This window comes from Uloborus diversus, chromosome 10 (assembly GCF_026930045.1).
Source record: "Uloborus diversus isolate 005 chromosome 10, Udiv.v.3.1, whole genome shotgun sequence".
Taxonomy (NCBI): domain Eukaryota; kingdom Metazoa; phylum Arthropoda; class Arachnida; order Araneae; family Uloboridae; genus Uloborus; species Uloborus diversus.
This window is the reverse complement of record NC_072740.1, coordinates 23,159,553-23,177,062: the sequence shown is the minus strand read 5'-3', so window position 1 is coordinate 23,177,062 and position 17,510 is coordinate 23,159,553. Positions and strand designations below refer to the sequence as shown.

The 17,510-nt window shown below is 32.5% G+C and overlaps 1 protein-coding gene across 1 annotated transcript in view; it reads left to right on the top strand.

The window, feature by feature from the left end:
* LOC129231881 (EGFR adapter protein-like) overlaps window positions 1-17,510 on the top strand; it is a 223,973-nt gene that overhangs the window by 19,168 nt on the left and 187,295 nt on the right. Inside the window, exon 4 of the mRNA XM_054866271.1 lies at window positions 2,475-2,621. Coding sequence (XP_054722246.1) covers window positions 2,475-2,621 — 147 coding nt within the window. The remainder of the gene's footprint in view (window positions 1-2,474; window positions 2,622-17,510) is intronic.

The following is a 17,510-nucleotide window of genomic DNA, read 5'->3' as shown; positions in this document are numbered from 1 at the left end:
ACTATGCCTGAAAAAGAAAGTAAAAATTGATCTTCAGATGGTTGGTAAAGGGACTTCTGATAACTCAAACTACCGATTACTTGAAGGTTTTAGCCGGCCCCTTGGGACTTCGAGCTATCAAGAGTTGACTATATTAACATCTCAAGTTGCAGTCTAATACATGATACAATAAATGACGTAATCACTAGATCAGTTTTTTCCCCCCTAAGAGCTTGTATACATGTATAAATAATGAATGGTATAGAAAGATTTGCAAATTAACTGATTAGTATTTCTTTAAAGCAATCTATATCCACTATGCTTTCCTTTTTGTCTTCAACATGAGGAAAGGGAAGATGAACAAATGGCCTGTACTGCTGCATACTTTTTTTATGATTTGATTACATGATTTTCATGATGCATGTCCCAAGGCAAAGGTTTTCATAACTCTTGCATCATGTTGAAGACAAAAGGGAAAGCACATGAGTGTAGACCTGCAATGTAATATTAACTTAAGTTTTTATTGATATGCTGACATTTCTTACTTATTTTATTACTAATAACTATAACAATTTTTCCAAACTTGTTATTTGTCTCTTAGCCTGCCTTGTGCCTGATATTTCAAAGTGAGTGCTAATGACTTGTTTCATCCATTAAAGTTCATTGAACTAATTTATTAGTTCATATTGCATGAATGAAACTGTTTGACAATTTTGTAGTATGTTTATGTTTTTTTTGAAGCTACTTCTCTTATCTGCATCTTGCTTCTTAAAATAGAATATTGAGGGCTTTATGTAATCTATACTAATAATATAAAGCTGAAGTGTTTGTTTGTTTGAGCGCACTAATCTCAGGAACTACTGGTTCGAATTGAAAAATTCTTTTTGTCTTGAATAGTCCATTTATTGAGGAACTGTATAGGCTATAATTTGCATTGATATTTTAATTAGAAAACATTATTCAATGTTTTATGTGAGTTTTAAGTACTTTCACCCCACAGACCCCGAACCAATTGCGCCAGAAAAATATTTTTAAAACTAAAATGTAAGAAATTTAATTTTAAGTATGATGAAAAATGTTTTTGCAGATAGAGTGATTTTTGTATTTTTTTATGAATTTTTGAAAAAAAAAAAAAAACTTCACATTTTTTCCAAACTCACCCCACAAAAAGTATAAAAGTATCTCTTCTAAAAATGAACTATGTAATAGTAAAAAAATTTCACCTTCAGAAAAAAAAAAGTTTTCAAAAACATTCAATAGTTTTTTTTAAACAAATTTTTTAATGCAGAGCACGGCACAACTTCCAAGCATAGCCGAAGTTTTATCAATATTAAATTTCCAATGGTCATTACGGTGATGTCAATATGATGTCATGTTGTCATGGCTATGACATCATGGCCACATGATCCAACTGCAGCTCTTGCTTTTGCTTTTTTTTTCATTTAAGAATTTTATTAATCCCCCTCCCCCCCAACGTTTTGCTGTTGTTATTTAAGGTTACATATTTGTTTACATTTGATTCAATAAAAGCAGTGAGTTTTTTTTATCTTTTGCACACTACAGGGAACAGAGGGGTTTTTTTTTGGTGCTATTATAATTGAATAAATAAAGCGTGTGGTTTTTTGCTTGATCTTTGTTTTATATACATAAAAAAAAGTTTGTTAATTACCATCAGAGGTAGATATGCATAGATCGCATAGATAGATTGATAGATAAATATAGATGTCGATATAGGTAGATTGTCAGTAAGAGATAGATAGGTCCGTATTTAAGGAACTTCAACAGATGATCATTTTCCCCGTCCCCCGACTTTGAAAAAATAGAACCATCACATGAAAGTGGATGTGCTTTTTGTTACTTGACAAAATAGGCAATGAGAGTACACTTCCACCCCTCTTTTGGAGCTGCTTGCATAGAAAGGAGAACCAGCTGCAGTTATCTTTTATATGTTTTGGCAAATAGTTTTAAATTCCAAAGAAACTTTAATAGGTTTTTTGAAAAGGTGTGTACACATTTTAGTTGAAGAAAAATGATCATTTCAAATCAGAAGGCGAATTGCCCTAAAGTATTTAAAAGCATTAGTTCAGTTACTTTACTTTGGTTTTAAAACTTTATAAACATTTTCCTCTTCTAAAAGTACCCTAATAGGAACTAGATAGTAAAATAAAAAATGTATGCAAAAGAAGAATATCATTTGTTTTCTGACCGTAAATATCTTGCTGTTAAAATGAAGTCAGGCATTTCAATCTTACAGCATTCAAATGCTCTAAATTTAACTTAAACTTATTCAATTTATAACTAGCTTTTTTCTTGGTGTTGGTATATTGTTTTCTGAAAAAGTTGAATTTCATTTTAATCTTGATTGCTGTTTGTAACTTAATAATTTGCATTTCACTTAGGAGTTATAATTTTAACTTTGAAATAGATTATGTTTACTGGTTTTCTGAAATTAGTGATTATACTGAATTGAGATTGCTTCTTCTTTGTAATTTCAGAGTGTGTTAATGGCTCATGCTTTGCGCCGTATTTCATTTGCCACATGCGATCCTGAAAGCTGCCAATTTTCATTCCTGGCTCGTGAACCAAATGGACATTTCAGCCTTCAATATTGTCATTCTTTTTTAACCAGTGATCCTGAAACTGTAAGTAATTTTACAATATTGTTTTTCTAAATTGTTCAAAATCATGTCCAATCTGACTCTCTTTTGCTCTAGGCTATACATTTGAAGCCTTTTTAGTCTAGCATCATAATCTGAATCTGAAAGTCCCTTTACTAGCCTAGTAGCCCTTCTTTGAACCCTTTCCAACAAAGAAATATCTTTCTTGAGACTAAAACGGAACAGCATACTCCAAATGAGGTCTTACCAAACTTCTACATAAAGGCAGAATAGTCTTCTTAGATTTGTTTGAAAGATCATTTTTTTCCTATTGCTAGAGATTTTAAATGCCTTATATGAACTTTTAGATGTTATTTCCAACTTTCATATGCTCAATTTTCATATTTTCTTGTGAATGCTTAAATATGAACAGCAATAGCAGCAAATTAATATTCACTGATTTTCTAATGGCTATTACACTGTGTGTTGTACTAAAAGGGATAGTAGAGGAATAAATATATATTTTTTTCAAACTCGAGATTTTTTTTGTTTTATTGAAAATTTTGTTCAATGTATTTATTTTAAATTGTTTAAAAATGTAAAGAAATTTTATGTTTTCAAACAACTAAATTTCCTGCACCTTGAGATTTTTCCCCTCTTTTTCATGGGGAACACAAAATCACCATTTAAAATTTTTGTTTTTTATTTTTATTGTAAATAAACTTTTAATTTATTTTCAGATAAAATATGAGTTAAACATGAACTTTCAGTTATAGAAAGTTTTTTTTTCTTTTTTATTTAATAAATTTCATCAGTTGCAACAATGTTTAAAGCTTTGAAGAATAAAATTCTATATGAATTACAAGCGCATTACATGAATTGAAGAAGGTTTTTTTCATTGTTACAAAGTTAAAAGTTTGATTATTGTTTTTAATGTTATTATATTTACTTTCTTTGAAAAATAATAGAAGTTTTGCAGTGTCATTGTTTTGAACATTTAGAAATAAGTTAAAATATTGTTTTAGACTGTGTAATAAAAATATCTAGTAACCATTGTTTTACTTTCAAAGCCTTCAGAAAATATTTACTGTTGATATTATATCATATTAAAGAATGGTCAATGAAATACATATTTAAAATCTAGAAATCAAAATTTGTATGAAACCAAAATTCATTGTTGTTTCTAGCACCCTTCTTTTAATAATTTGGTAACAATAGTTTTTTAAGGGATTCAGACTTTCTGTGTAAAAAAAAGTGAATTTTTAATCATCATTATATTTTTTATTAAATCTTAGTTACATTAATATTACTAAAAATGTAATACGGTGAAACCTGTGTAAGTTGACCACCTGCTGTGCACTACTTTAGTGGTCAACTTAAACTGGTGGTCAACTTACAGAGGTTTATTTATATGATAAGGGCTAATTCCGTGCCTGAAAAAAGCGGTCAACTTAGACAGGTGGTCAACTTACAAGGGTTATCAACTTCACAGGTTTTACTGTATTTTCAATTTTCAGTGACAAAACTTTTGCATTTTAAGATTATATTACACAATCGAAGTTTTGAGGAACTTCTGAAATTTTTGTAGTAATAAATTAAAAATGTAGTTTTTGCTATGAAATTGTCATACAGAAAATTAGTTTAACCTTTTCAACTTTTGTAATTTGTTGATCGCATTACATCACAGGCAATTATTTTTTTATTAAACATCACTAAAGTTAAAAAAAAAAGCAATAAGTAGTGACTTAAAATTTGATATTTTACATGCAAAAATATATATTTTTTTAATTTTAAATCTATAAAGAGAAAGGAAGAAGAATGAAAAAAAAAAAAAAAAAATCATGTCTAAAATTTCATCAAAGTTGTAAATTGAAATGGTCTGGTATTATAAAAACTGCTTATGCCCGGAAATGTCCTCTCTTCATATGTTTGGAACTTCAACAAGCAAAGAATCTTCTTTCTATATAAGTGTTGTTATAGCACTACATACTGTTGAAACCTTTTGATCAGTCTACACTAGTCGCAAGAGCAAAGGCTAAGTCATACAAGAGGCATTTTTAAAATACCGAACTCTGCTAACAACTCTTATGTTCTTCCATGTATATAGGAAAAGAACACCTCTTTTCAAGTATTTTCAAACTATTGGTTTCAATTTATTAAAGGCTTACAGATTAGTACAGATTACCATTCAAGACTCTATAGAAGTGATGGAAAAAGTTGGCAGCTTTGTAAACTGAAGTGCCTTACTACAGTTTGAAAAAAGAGACTGCGAAGTGGAAGTGGAAACAATGCTTCCAAACAAGAGAAAAAGGAAAATGCAATTACCTGGAGAAATTTCTTCAGACAAAATAATTCTTATTTTTTTTTCAAATCATTTGAAGTTCATTCGTTCAATATCATCATTGACTTGGCAACTACAAGTTTGAAAACATGATTTGATTTTAGCAATAATATGTTAGACAATGAATTTTTTAGTTTGGATCCTAAAGTGTTTTCAAACATTAGAGCTGAAACAGCTGAGCTCAGCATCCTAATACATTCAAAGAGTTATGTAACAAACAAACAAAAGAGCAACACAAGAAAATCTGTGGACTGAGTTAATGCATTTAGTTAAAACATGGGAAGCAATAAATAATTCAAACTTAGAAAAATATTCAACTAGTGTAGCATTTGTGGAGTCAGATACATGAACTCTTGTTGACGAGGAAGTAGTACAAATCAACTCAAAACTACAAGCAGGTATGAGAGTCAATATACAGTGGGTAGGCAAAATTTTTAGTTTTACAATGCCTTTTGCTTTCCATTACGTATCCACAAAAGCAAAAGGGAACTTTTTTCATTAATTTGTCTATGTATTTTCAAAATAATCAATGTTTAGTATTATATTAATGTACAGTTATTAGGCGATGCACATATCGGCAGCAAATGTATCTGTACTGCAGCAAATACATATATGCGTTCAACGTGAGCATTTGTGTCTATATTGTCTAGCTATGGCATTGTGGTTCACACTACTGGCTTGTGAGAGAACCTTTTCAATGCTTAAATTTATTATGAAAATTTTGAGATGCACCTACTTAGGTCGACAAGAACTGGCAAGTTTTATGCTATTGCAACAGGAAAAGGACATTTTTGAAAACCTTAATTTTGATGATATTGAACTAACGCTTGAACAAGTTAGAACATAAGGATGGTCAATAAAGCAACAGTCAAATTACACGTTAAATTATTTAATTCATTCGTTACACTCAATGCAGGTAATTACATAACTCCAACTTAATGTAAAGAGGAATTCCAGAGAAACTTACCCCCTGCTGCCAGCCAGCACCCAGTCTCCAGCTTCTCCTGCCTTCTCTTCTCTCTCCGAACCACTCATGGTTCGGGGTTGCTTGATGAAGGTGAGGAGGGTTCCAAGCTGTCTCCTTCTCGCCCTTTTGACTCATGTCTTTGTGAAAGTATTATAAATAACTTAGCAAGAAGAAGTGCAGTTTTGAAATATCCTTTTATTGTTTAATATGCTGATACTTTAGCTGGATAATTTCTAAAAAATATTAATATTATTATTAAATGTATTATATTCTCTTGCATTAAGCTCACTATAATTTGTATTTTTACTGATTTAACAAATTTATCAATCACTAAATTATCACTGATCATTATTCATACATTATTGTTCATTATATATTTTTTCTTTCAAATTGCAATAAACTGACATTAAAAATAGTAGCACTGAGCTCTTCTCATTATTTTCTTCATACAACCCGCTCATAACACTGTAAAAACAATCCGAAACGGTACTGGTTATTTCCGTGGAACGTTTCGTGATTTCACCGGTTTTCACATATTTTCCCGTAAAATCAAGTGCCTTCACAAAAATTTTTACTGATTTGCTACAAGTTGCACAAATGCAGACTTTTCATTATTATGAAAAATATTTTTAGCTACCAGTTTAAAGATTGAATGAACGTGTTTGTTAGATGTATCGGCTTAGATTTAATTACAGCCAGTCCAGATTGACTAAGCTCCCAGTGAGAGCTAATCAGCTAATAAGTCATTGGGTAGGTGCAAACAAGAGATATGCTTGGCTCTTACTTGCAATTCTCTCTCTCAACTTTGGCCATGGTGGCTCTATTGCTTCTGAAACTTTCTTGGTAAATTAGGAAGGTTTTAATTAATATCATTAACCTTCCAGGAGAGACACTCTACTGTAACGGCCGAAAAACGCCCTCTTTGTCATTAAGAGTCATCTAGAACTGAGTTTCCAGAACTGAAATTTTGAAAAATGTATGGGGAGAGCCCTTGAACTTTCCCTCTTCTTATATATATACTAGCAAAATTACCCGGCGTTGCCTGGGTTAGCAATAATTATGAGAAACAATCGTTACTTGCATTTGTTTTCTGTTTTAAGTGAAAGAACTTAAAACACACCTTTTTGACGTGATTTAAAATCTAGCTTCTTCCTTACTCATAAAATTAAAGTAGCAGAAAGTAAAAAGAGCAAAACAGTATTCATTTAGAAACGAAAACACGAAATTTGAGCGTATACAAATTTGAAGAATTTCTGAAATATGAAATTAAACTTCACATGTTTAAAAAGATTTATCAATTATTACTTATTATTTATTTTTTTTTACATGGAGTCTTACCTTCTCTGTATGTCTATTGAAGAACGAACTGTTTAAAAAAATGTAGCCGCGCGCCCGTGATCCCCTTAAACTTGCTTTAAATATTTTGGAAAATTTCAATTATTGTGGGTTGTTCGTGGGATTTAAAATGTTACCGAATTTGCGGGAATCGTTTTGGGATACCTTGAATAATGCTCCCCCTCCTTACTTTGTAAAACGGAATGTTACTAATTTTTGTTAAAGGGATATTATCGCCATATGCTAAGATACTTTTGGTCACCGTAAAATGGCTTTAAACAATTTCATCCAAAATGTTTCCAAAATAAGTAGTAAAATTTGGCGATGGTTTGAATTTGTGCACAAAGTCACATTAATGGAAGTTTTTGTGCTGTTTATGTATTTGCCTAATTTAGTTGCTGGATTATTTTACAGTAAAAAAAGTTTTTAAAGATTCTTTGATTGACGATATTTTGTTTACATGGTGAAAGCTGACAAATATTATTACGTAGTCTTTGAGTTCAAAAACCGCGACAGTTGAAAAAAGTGCCAAATGCATCCGCTACTGAAATCTTACTGCATAAATTTTGGCGAGGTAGATTGGATAATGATTAAAAAATTCAATCATCACAAATAATAAAAAAAAACATTAATTACACTAAATTTCCGTTTAAATGGAAAATAATCAACCAAATCTTGTTATTAGCCAATCTTGGGGGAAAAAACGTTACTTTAATATTTGACTTGAGAAAAGCCTCAAACAGTCAAACGAAACACAAAAACATTCAACAATTCTAACTACCCAGGTCAAAATTCATGCTAGAAATTGTTTGCTTTATAGCATCACATGCTAATTTCTAGCAAGAAAAACTAGCATAAACTAGCAAAAATCTTTGCTTTTTCTAGCAAACTTACTAGCATGCCATGCAGTGTTTTGGAACACTTTTCATGCTTTAAAGCATACCAATTCTAGCTTGTGTTGCTTTTATTGTTTGCTTTTCTAGCAAGATTTCTACCACAGGGTGCTTTATTTATAAGCTAGTCTAGCAAGATTTCTAGCATCTTTTGCTTTTTATTTTTTGCTTTTATAGCAAGATTTCTAGCATCTGTTGCTTTTTATTTTTGCTTTTGTAGCAAGATTTCTAGCATATGTTGCTTTTATTTTTTTGCTTTTATAGCAAGATTTCTAGCATCTGTTGCTTTTTATTTTTGCTTTTGTAGCAAGATTTCTAGCATCTGTTGCTTTATTTTTAAGCTAGACTAGCAAGATTTCTAGCATCTGTTGCTTTTTATTTTTGATTTTCTAGCAAGATTTCTAGCATACGTTGCTTTTATTTTTTGACTTTTGTAGCAAGATTTCTAGCATACGTTGCTTTTTTCTCCTGCTTGCAAAGCAAGATTTCTAGCACATGCTGCTTTTATAGCAAGATTTCTAGCACACACTGCTTTTATTTGTTGCTAGTCTACCATAGTTTCTACCATCTGTTGCTTTTCTAGCTTGATTTCTACCTTTTGTCTTGCTTTAATTTCTGCTACTCCAGCTACCTTCTTACCACCCACTGTTGGTTTAATTTTTCACTTTTATAGCATTAAACAAGTGTCTTTCACCGAGGTTATTATAAAATTCATTTCAGACTTATATAATAAATTACTAACCTCTCCAGTGCTAAATAAAAATGGCATGCAATAAATAGGAAAATAAAAGTACAAAAAACACTTAAAATCAAATTTATTCAATTAAACTTTATTGTAACGCAGATTCTGAATTTTATCGGATAAATATTTGTTCCTTCTCTTCATCTCGGTCTCAATTCCAGAGGAGTCCTTCCCTCTTTTCAGTAGATATTTTCTCATTTTGCTCTAAAAAAAAAAAAAAGAATGAACAAATAACAAAACAAATAAAATAAAGCAATAAAGGATTTCTAACGTAGCACTTTGAAACGCCTCAAACTAATGCAGAACATTACACTGCAGTGAGACATATTTTGAACCCACATCATATATAGTGCAACTTAAAAGAAGTTACAATATTTATAGCCCATAAACAAAATGAGCATTAACTTCACATCTTATCGAGAACTTAGAATTTTCTGCAAGGCATTAATTTTTGCTAGCCAGTCATAATCCAAAGATTTAAGTTTTGGACGTATTTCAACTGTTTGTATATGATCAACTTTTGGTTCTGTTCAAATGAAATTGGCAAAATCACAATATCTTCCTTTTGTGAAATCTACAACCTGCAAAAATAAGTGCTTTTCACTACCTTTGAACAAAAGTGTACACACAAGATAGCCTAAAATGATAAAAAATCACTCTAAGACAACTGGCGTATTTTCTCAGAACACCAAGAACAAACCAATGAAAAAAAAAACACTTTGACAGTTCACTTTCCATGAGTTATATTCATTTTTTTTAAATTTTTCTCGTCAAAATTATTAGCACTAGAGTCCCTACAATTGGGACGCTCATTTAAATGCATTTTTGTTTTTCTATGCAATTATGTTCATTATTAAAGTTTTAATGCTTAACAAATATCAGAGGACTGGGAACTGTCCATTGCCTTCATAAACTATGCAATAGTATTACATCGGGGTCGAGAAAGAAACTGGGGATAAGCATCTGCCTTATAGGAGGTCATTTCGAATTTTTCAGGGTGGTGGGTGCAAAAAGTATGGTACTTGATGGAAATTACACCAGAAATAGCAAAAAATACGCTAAATTATATGTAGATACATTAATTTCCCGTAGTCAAGGAGTGTGGGGCAGTTGACCCCTGAATGACAAGTCTACTGTTTGAGCAGGCAATCAGCGAGGCCTTATGAATTTATTTAAAAGTAACACTATTTGGGTCCCCCGCCAACCTTAATACAGAAGGCACACAGGTTTGAGGGCGCATAAAAAAAATGAAGGCGCATACATGAAGGCATATAATAGAGCGCAAAAAAAAAAAAAAAAAAAAAAATCCCTCAGGAAGGGCAAAAAAAAAAAAAAAAAAAATTGAACTTTTGGCATCTTGAATTCAAATTGTTTTTCGCAATCACCAGCGTGTGTGTGTATGAATGCGCGTGTGCGTTTGTGTAGGCGCATGTGTGTGGGTGCGTGTGTGTGTGTATGCAAATGTGTGCGTGTTGCGTATGCAGTGCTGTGTGTGTACGCGCGCGTGTGTGTATGTAGGCATATGTGTTTGTGTCTGTGTGCAGGCATAAGTGTGTGTATGTGTAGCATAAAAGCTTATTAAGCTACGTAGCACTACATGCTTTTGCACAAGCTCGAACAACAAATAAGCATATGATGCCTGTAGACAGCTTGCTATGCTATTTCTGTGTATGCTAGCTGAATAGTATGTGATGCTTGCTAGCATAAAAAAGCTTAAAATAGCTTATTAAGCTACATAGCACTACATGCTTTTGAACAAGCTTGAACAGCAAATAAGCATATGATGCTTGTAGATAGCTTGCCATGCTATTACTGTGTATGCTAGCTGAATAGCATGTGATGCTTGCTAGCATAAAAAAGCTTAAAATAGCTTATTAAGCTGCGTAGCACTACATGCTTTTGAACAAGCTTGAACAGCAAATAAGCATATGATGCTTGTAGATAGCTTGCTATGCTATTACTGCGTATGCTAGCTGAATAGCATGTGATACTTGCTAGCATAAAAAAGCTTAAAATAGCTTATTAAGCTACGTAGCACTACATGCTTTTGAACAAGCTTGAACAGCAAATAAGCATATGATGCTTGTAGATAGCTTGCCATGCTATTACTGAGTATGCTGGCTGAATAGCATGTGATGCTTGCTAGCATAAAAAAGCATATCATAGCATGAATAACTAGCAGACAAAGCAAAAAATAGCAAAAGCTAGCATATTTCTGTTGCTAGTAATAGCATGAATTTTGACCTGGGTATGAACTTGGAGTTGAGATGATGCACTAAATAATGAATTGGGTTGAGGAAAGCCTTCGAACATGGAACAAAAAAAGCTCATAACTCGTTTTTCATACAACTTAGAACTTTCGAATAGATGCCATCTTCAGCAGAAAAATAAGCGCTTTCGATGGACACATAATTTTAATATGTGCAGGTATTTTTTCACCGTCATATTGGGGAATTTATGCGAAAATTTGGACAAATTAGAATAAAAAAGGAACTATCAATCGGATTTTTTTTGAACTGGTCTACAAACCTCCCCAGTACCAAGAAGAACAAACGGTGAAAGTTTCAGCCAAATCTGCCGGGTAGTTTCTGAGATCTTAGGGAACAAATTTACCAAACTCCATTTTTATATATATAGATATATATATAGGGTCTGGTGGGGGAAAGTGGTCAATGGGGTAAAGTGGTCATTCGTCAAATAAATGGCTATAGCTTGGAAATAAATGTTCAAATGAATGTGAAAATTTTATTATAGAGTAGGGCAGTTAAAAAATACATTTTGAATACAAAATTTTACAGCTGGCAAAATTTTATTTGGTGAAAAAAAATATTTTATGTCAATATGAAAAGTTTGTAAATCTAAACACCTCTTTTAACTTCCTTGGGAAATTTTGTTTGTTAGAATTATGAACATATTGACTGCATAGAAAGCTTCCTACATGTCTCAAGAACTCTTACTCATTAGCAGTTAGCTGAATCTATTTTAGATAATTTTTTAGAACAGTTTAAGTAAGATGGGGTAAAGTGGTCATAATATTAGGCTTAACAAATATTGTTCTTCTAATGTCACTTAATCGTTAAATATAATGAAGATATAAATTAAATACTAATTTCACTTAATACGTATTGTTTTTACAGTAAACGGGGTTAAATATACAAGTATATGCGTATGCATACGCATTATACTAGTGTAGGCACGTATAGACGTATTCACATAAATGCACCAATAAATACGTATATCAATATCTGCAAGTATTTTAAATCTATACAGATATACATTCGACTATACACGTATGTACTGGCTTATACTCGTATATATATATATATATATATATATATATATATATATATATATATATATATATATATATATAAGCACTTATATACTCAGGTAGACACGTATATACGTATACGTACTCGAGTAGACACTTCCATATAAGCATATGAAATAGAAGTATACAGGGTGAGTTTAAACTTTTGGGCAAATTATTAAAAGGTGTTAGAGGAGAGGATAAGAAGTAAGAATCACACTTTAGGAACATATGGTCACAAACACAACGCTGATGCGCTACATGCACGCAAATCCAGAAACTGATGGATGCAAAACAGTTCACAAATTTATTACACAAAGACAATTTTAAACAACATTTTTGGTCTCAAAGTTTTAACCCTTTCAGGGGCGCATCATTATTTTTTGAGAAATATGAAGAAAAAACACCACAAGTAGGTTTATTTGATCATCTAGACATAGATTTTTCAGTTAAAAAAAATTGTTTCGCAACTTTTTCCGCTGGGGGTGGTGTCCCCATTAGTTAACACCCCCCACCTGAAGAAGGACAAAAACATGTTTACACCTGTAAAAATGAATTTGAATCATTTAGAACAATATGATTAAATACCTCAGGTAATATCAAGAAAAAATGATTCACTCTTTCAGCGCTAATTAAAAATTTTAAAATCTGAAACAAAATTCCAATTTTGGGGTAAACGAAAAATTGAAAATTTGATAATTTGGAGAAGAAATTGAGCCTGCAGAAAAATATTTTTTTGTTATTCTTCCATCTCATTTTGTTCATTGAACTCAAAAGAAGAGGACTCAAGCGATCTTGATTCAAAACATTCGGAAAAAAAAAAGAGAAAAAAATTTAAAAATTGGTGGTTTCACAGCGCGACCACCGCCCCTGAAAGGGTTAAAGTGATTGATGAAATTTGCGGCCTGCAGCTGTTACACATGCGTGGCAATCACAAACCACTCTCTGTTGCAATAACAATACTTTTGAAAAACTTTCATAAGTCGCTGTGGCTTTTTTGCAATGCTTGTATTAGAGCTACTACAGGCCGTAACTTTTAGCAACTGGTCTAAATTTTTCTTAAAAATTAAATGTTGGGTAAAATCATTTTTTGTGTAAGAAATTTGTGATTTGTTTTGCATCCATAAGTTTCTGACTTTGTGTGCATGTAGCGCGTCAGCTAACGTAAGTTTCTTATTATTCTTTGCTTCTTATCCTCCCCTCTCACACCCCTTAGAATTTTGTCCAAGAGCTTGGATTCACTCTGTAGGCACACATGTATGTAAGCTTATATACTCGTGTATACATACATGTACTGGTGTATACACTTAAATGTAAGTATATACGCCTATACAGGCATATAACCGTGTTTGCACGTATACATACGTATATACTCGTGCTTCACATTATATATATATATATGTGTGTGTGTGTGTGAGTAGACACGTACCCCCCAAACACGCACTGGATGTATCCACGAATTAACTCGTGTGTACCCGTATATGTATGTACACATATATATGCGTGTATACGTCTACTGTATGCATGTATATGTCTGCTGTACACGTATATACTCGAGATACATGTGCATACACACATATGATGTTTGTTTACATGCGTATATACCCGTATATACACGTGACACGTATATACTCGTGTAGACACGTATACATTCCTGTACGTAATCACGTATACATGCTTATATACTCGTATATACATGTATATATACTTCATTAGGCACGTGCATGCATGTATCTGATGCATACATGTATCTACTCATATATAAACATGTTTACTAATGTTTACACGACACGTATATACTCGTGTATACACACATATGCTTGTGCATATACTTGTAACTATAAAAATAACCGAAATATGCAAATATTAAAAATAAACGAAATATGCAAAATCCCCCACCCCATGGGGTAAAGTGGTCATAAATACAAAGAGAAAAGAAAGTGTTATAAAACTACTTAAATCAATATTTATTTCCCTAAAACTCAATGTACCTTGTTCTTTAACAATGCAATGTAAAATAAAAACAAAAAAAGTGTAAGTGTTTAAAGAATTTATTGTATTTATTATTCACCTCTAAGTTGAAAACCTGCGATTTTATGACCACTTTACCCCACCAGACCCTATATAACACAATCAAAGACAATCTGCAATTGCCTTTTTAACAGACTTCAAAAAAGGAGGTTATGATTTCGTCTTGTGGCTTTTTATGTATGTTTTCGTATAATTTCAAGACTACTGGACCGATTTGAAAAATTATTTTTTTGTTTGGAAAAATATACTTCCCAGATGGTTACATGATAATTTGGTCTGGATCGGATAAGGGGGTCCTGGAGAAATCAAAGAAACTTTGAATTTCACACGTTGTGGATACGTAATCCAGCTTACGTCATCGGGCGGAATACGTCATATGTCACATGGTTTTTCCTTGACTGGTGTATTTTCACAGCAAAGGTTTTGCCTCTGTCTTGAGCGATAATTCCCGCGGCATATGGATGATTAATTGTCGCCGTCTGTTAATTTTTACTTGGGTCTTACTAATGCTTTACTACGTAGCAAAGCAGTAAATTAAATATACAGTGAAATCTCAATAAGTAGTCGACCGGTTAAGTGGTCACTCTGTTTAAGTGGTCATTTTTCTTTGGTCCCGACAAGGTCTCATTCACAGTAACGTAAAATGACCCTCCTTTACTGGTCACCAAATTTAATTTTACCCGCTTAACTAGTCACTCAAAAGTTGTTTTCTAAAATTCCTTTTCCTTATTGGATCTTAGAAAATAGTGTCGGACTCAGTTGAAAGGCTGTTTGATATTCATTTTCCCTTAAAATCTCGATATTTCGGTTCTGGTCATTCAAAAGCATACTTCTTGCTGTGACTCTGCCAAGTGCCGAGAATATGAATCTAACTCCTTCCAGCAAGACAGACAAAATCTAATACCTGGAGAAAGTAAGTCAGTGTTTAACATCCGTTCACAAGGAACAACAAACACTAAATTTAAAGCTTGATGTGTTAGAAGAGATAGTTCTTTTCCGTAAGCAACAACTTCATCAGTCAACATTGAAGGATTGTATTGATGTACCGTAACTACATAAAAATAAGTTGTTGTTATTAAGTAATGTATAAGTAAGAGAAAACAAAACAAAGTAACTATCATTAGTATTTTCCCCTTTTTAAAAATTTCTACTAATTTATATAACATTTATTACATAAGCTATTGTTTTTCTCACAGAATTCTACTGCTATTCATGAATATTTGTAAGCCTTTTTTTTTCTTCTTATTTCCCACTCCATATAAGTAGTCACTCCGCATAAGTGGTGAAAAATTTTGGGTCCCTTGAGTGACGACTTAACGAGGTTTTACTGTATTTTGCTACTTTAATAGCTGAATCAATAACCTTAATATTATTTTTATCTAAAATAACTTTATTTAGTCACTAAAATGTTTTTTTTTTTAAATTTTAATATTTCAGTATTTAAACATATTTAGTGTTTAATCCAAGGGGAATTGAATACAGAACTCCCCTCCTCCGATGATTTACTTTATATTCTTCAATAATATGTTGTAACTGGTGTTTGATTTCTCAAGTTTGACCAGTATTCTAGATTTACTATTTCACATTGCCGCCAGTTTAATTTGAAATTAGGGTTATACTAATTAGCAGGCTTCAATAAAAGGAGAGGTTCTGAACTCGTCGGATTTTTCTCTTTGTACAATGTTCCAGTAAATACTCGAAGACACCTGTACCCGGGGGGGGGGGGAAGAACACCTGTTAGCCCGGGTCTGAAAATGAAGGGACCCAATATTTTTTAAAATTAGGGGTTGAACTATAGGGGTAAATATAATGGTGAGGGGCCCAGAAAAGTCATTTGTGACAGGCCCCAAAATTTCTTTGCATGCCCCTGCCTGTACCGATTAGGAAAATTCTTTTTTTTTTTCGAAATGGTATACTTTCCTGGTGGTCTAATGATAATCAAGTTCGGGTTTGAGGAAATTGAGGGAACTCGTAAAATATCATACTCAGATTTAAAGCGATTTGTACTTTATTAACTTTGTATATCGTCTCACTTAGTGAACCGGTTTTTATGATTTTTTTTTTGTTTAGTGGATAGGAAGTGGTGTAATTTTACTCTAAGGTCCCAAATCTTTGATTTACCCTATTTGTTCTTTAGAGAAAAGTTATGGGTAAAAAACAATAAATTTCATGTAATTTCCCTCACAAACGATTAAATATAAAACCCATTGTTAAAAAAATTGCCATGAAACAAAGGTATGTGTTTTCTTTACCCACAGTGAAAGAAAGTACTAAAAAACATTATTGTTAAGAGTAATCATAATGAAATTTTTGAATCAAGGACTCTCTGAAGCAAGTATAAAAATTCATTCTAGTGGAATTTTTTATCTTCATCTATAATGGAGGCATTTGAAGAACCATGCGACTTTTATCACGAATTACATGACACATATTGTTGTGAAACATAAATTGCAATTTACAATGCTACAATTTATAATTTACAATTTTACGACTTGCAATTTTAAATTTATTTTTAGTTTTGGAAACCGTTGGGGCCGATTTTAGAGCTTCAATTTTAGAAAACTGCTGGTCCCTTAACCCTAGATAGCCTGAAGTCGCAATTTTAAAACTTCAATCTCGAAAGTTTTCCTTGGGAGACCTGCCGAATCTCTTCTCTACCTAACATTATCACAGATAGTGATAGTAGTTCTAAAAACGCAGTTTTAAACTATTTTGAAAGCGTTTCGAGAGAGAGACCCGAACCCTTCCACCCTCTCTTACATAACAGAAGAGTATCTACAGTTGCTTTTTTGATATTTCAATTTCGAAAAAAAAAAATACCGGGGAGGGACCGCCGAATTGTTCCAATGGAAGCCACCAAACCTTCTCAATTAACGTCTAAAACTGTTTTTATAACTACAGTTTCAAAATTTTTCCATGGAAGAAACCCTGAGACCCTCCTATCTGACTAAATATTTTGCTTCCGACAAAGTTCAAATTCCCCAACCCAGAAAGGTGCACCTGTATTTTTTCATACGTTTGAACAAAAAAAAAAAAAAAAAATTATTAACTTTTTTACTCAAGGGCAATATTGTAAGTTTTGGGAGGTGATAGGTGTCAACAACCCAACAATAGTTCGGTTCAGATGGCAGTAGTTAGCGTTACCCCCCTCCCCCTGTTAATTTGCCTGGGAATTAGAAACTTCAAAAAGTGTTACCTTTAACCTTATTTGAAAGCCAGAAAATTTGGGGGGGGGGGGGGAGATTTGCGCCATTGAGCTTGGGGGGGGGGGATGGGCACCCCTGATACCTACATATAATTCATGCTGGGGTCAGG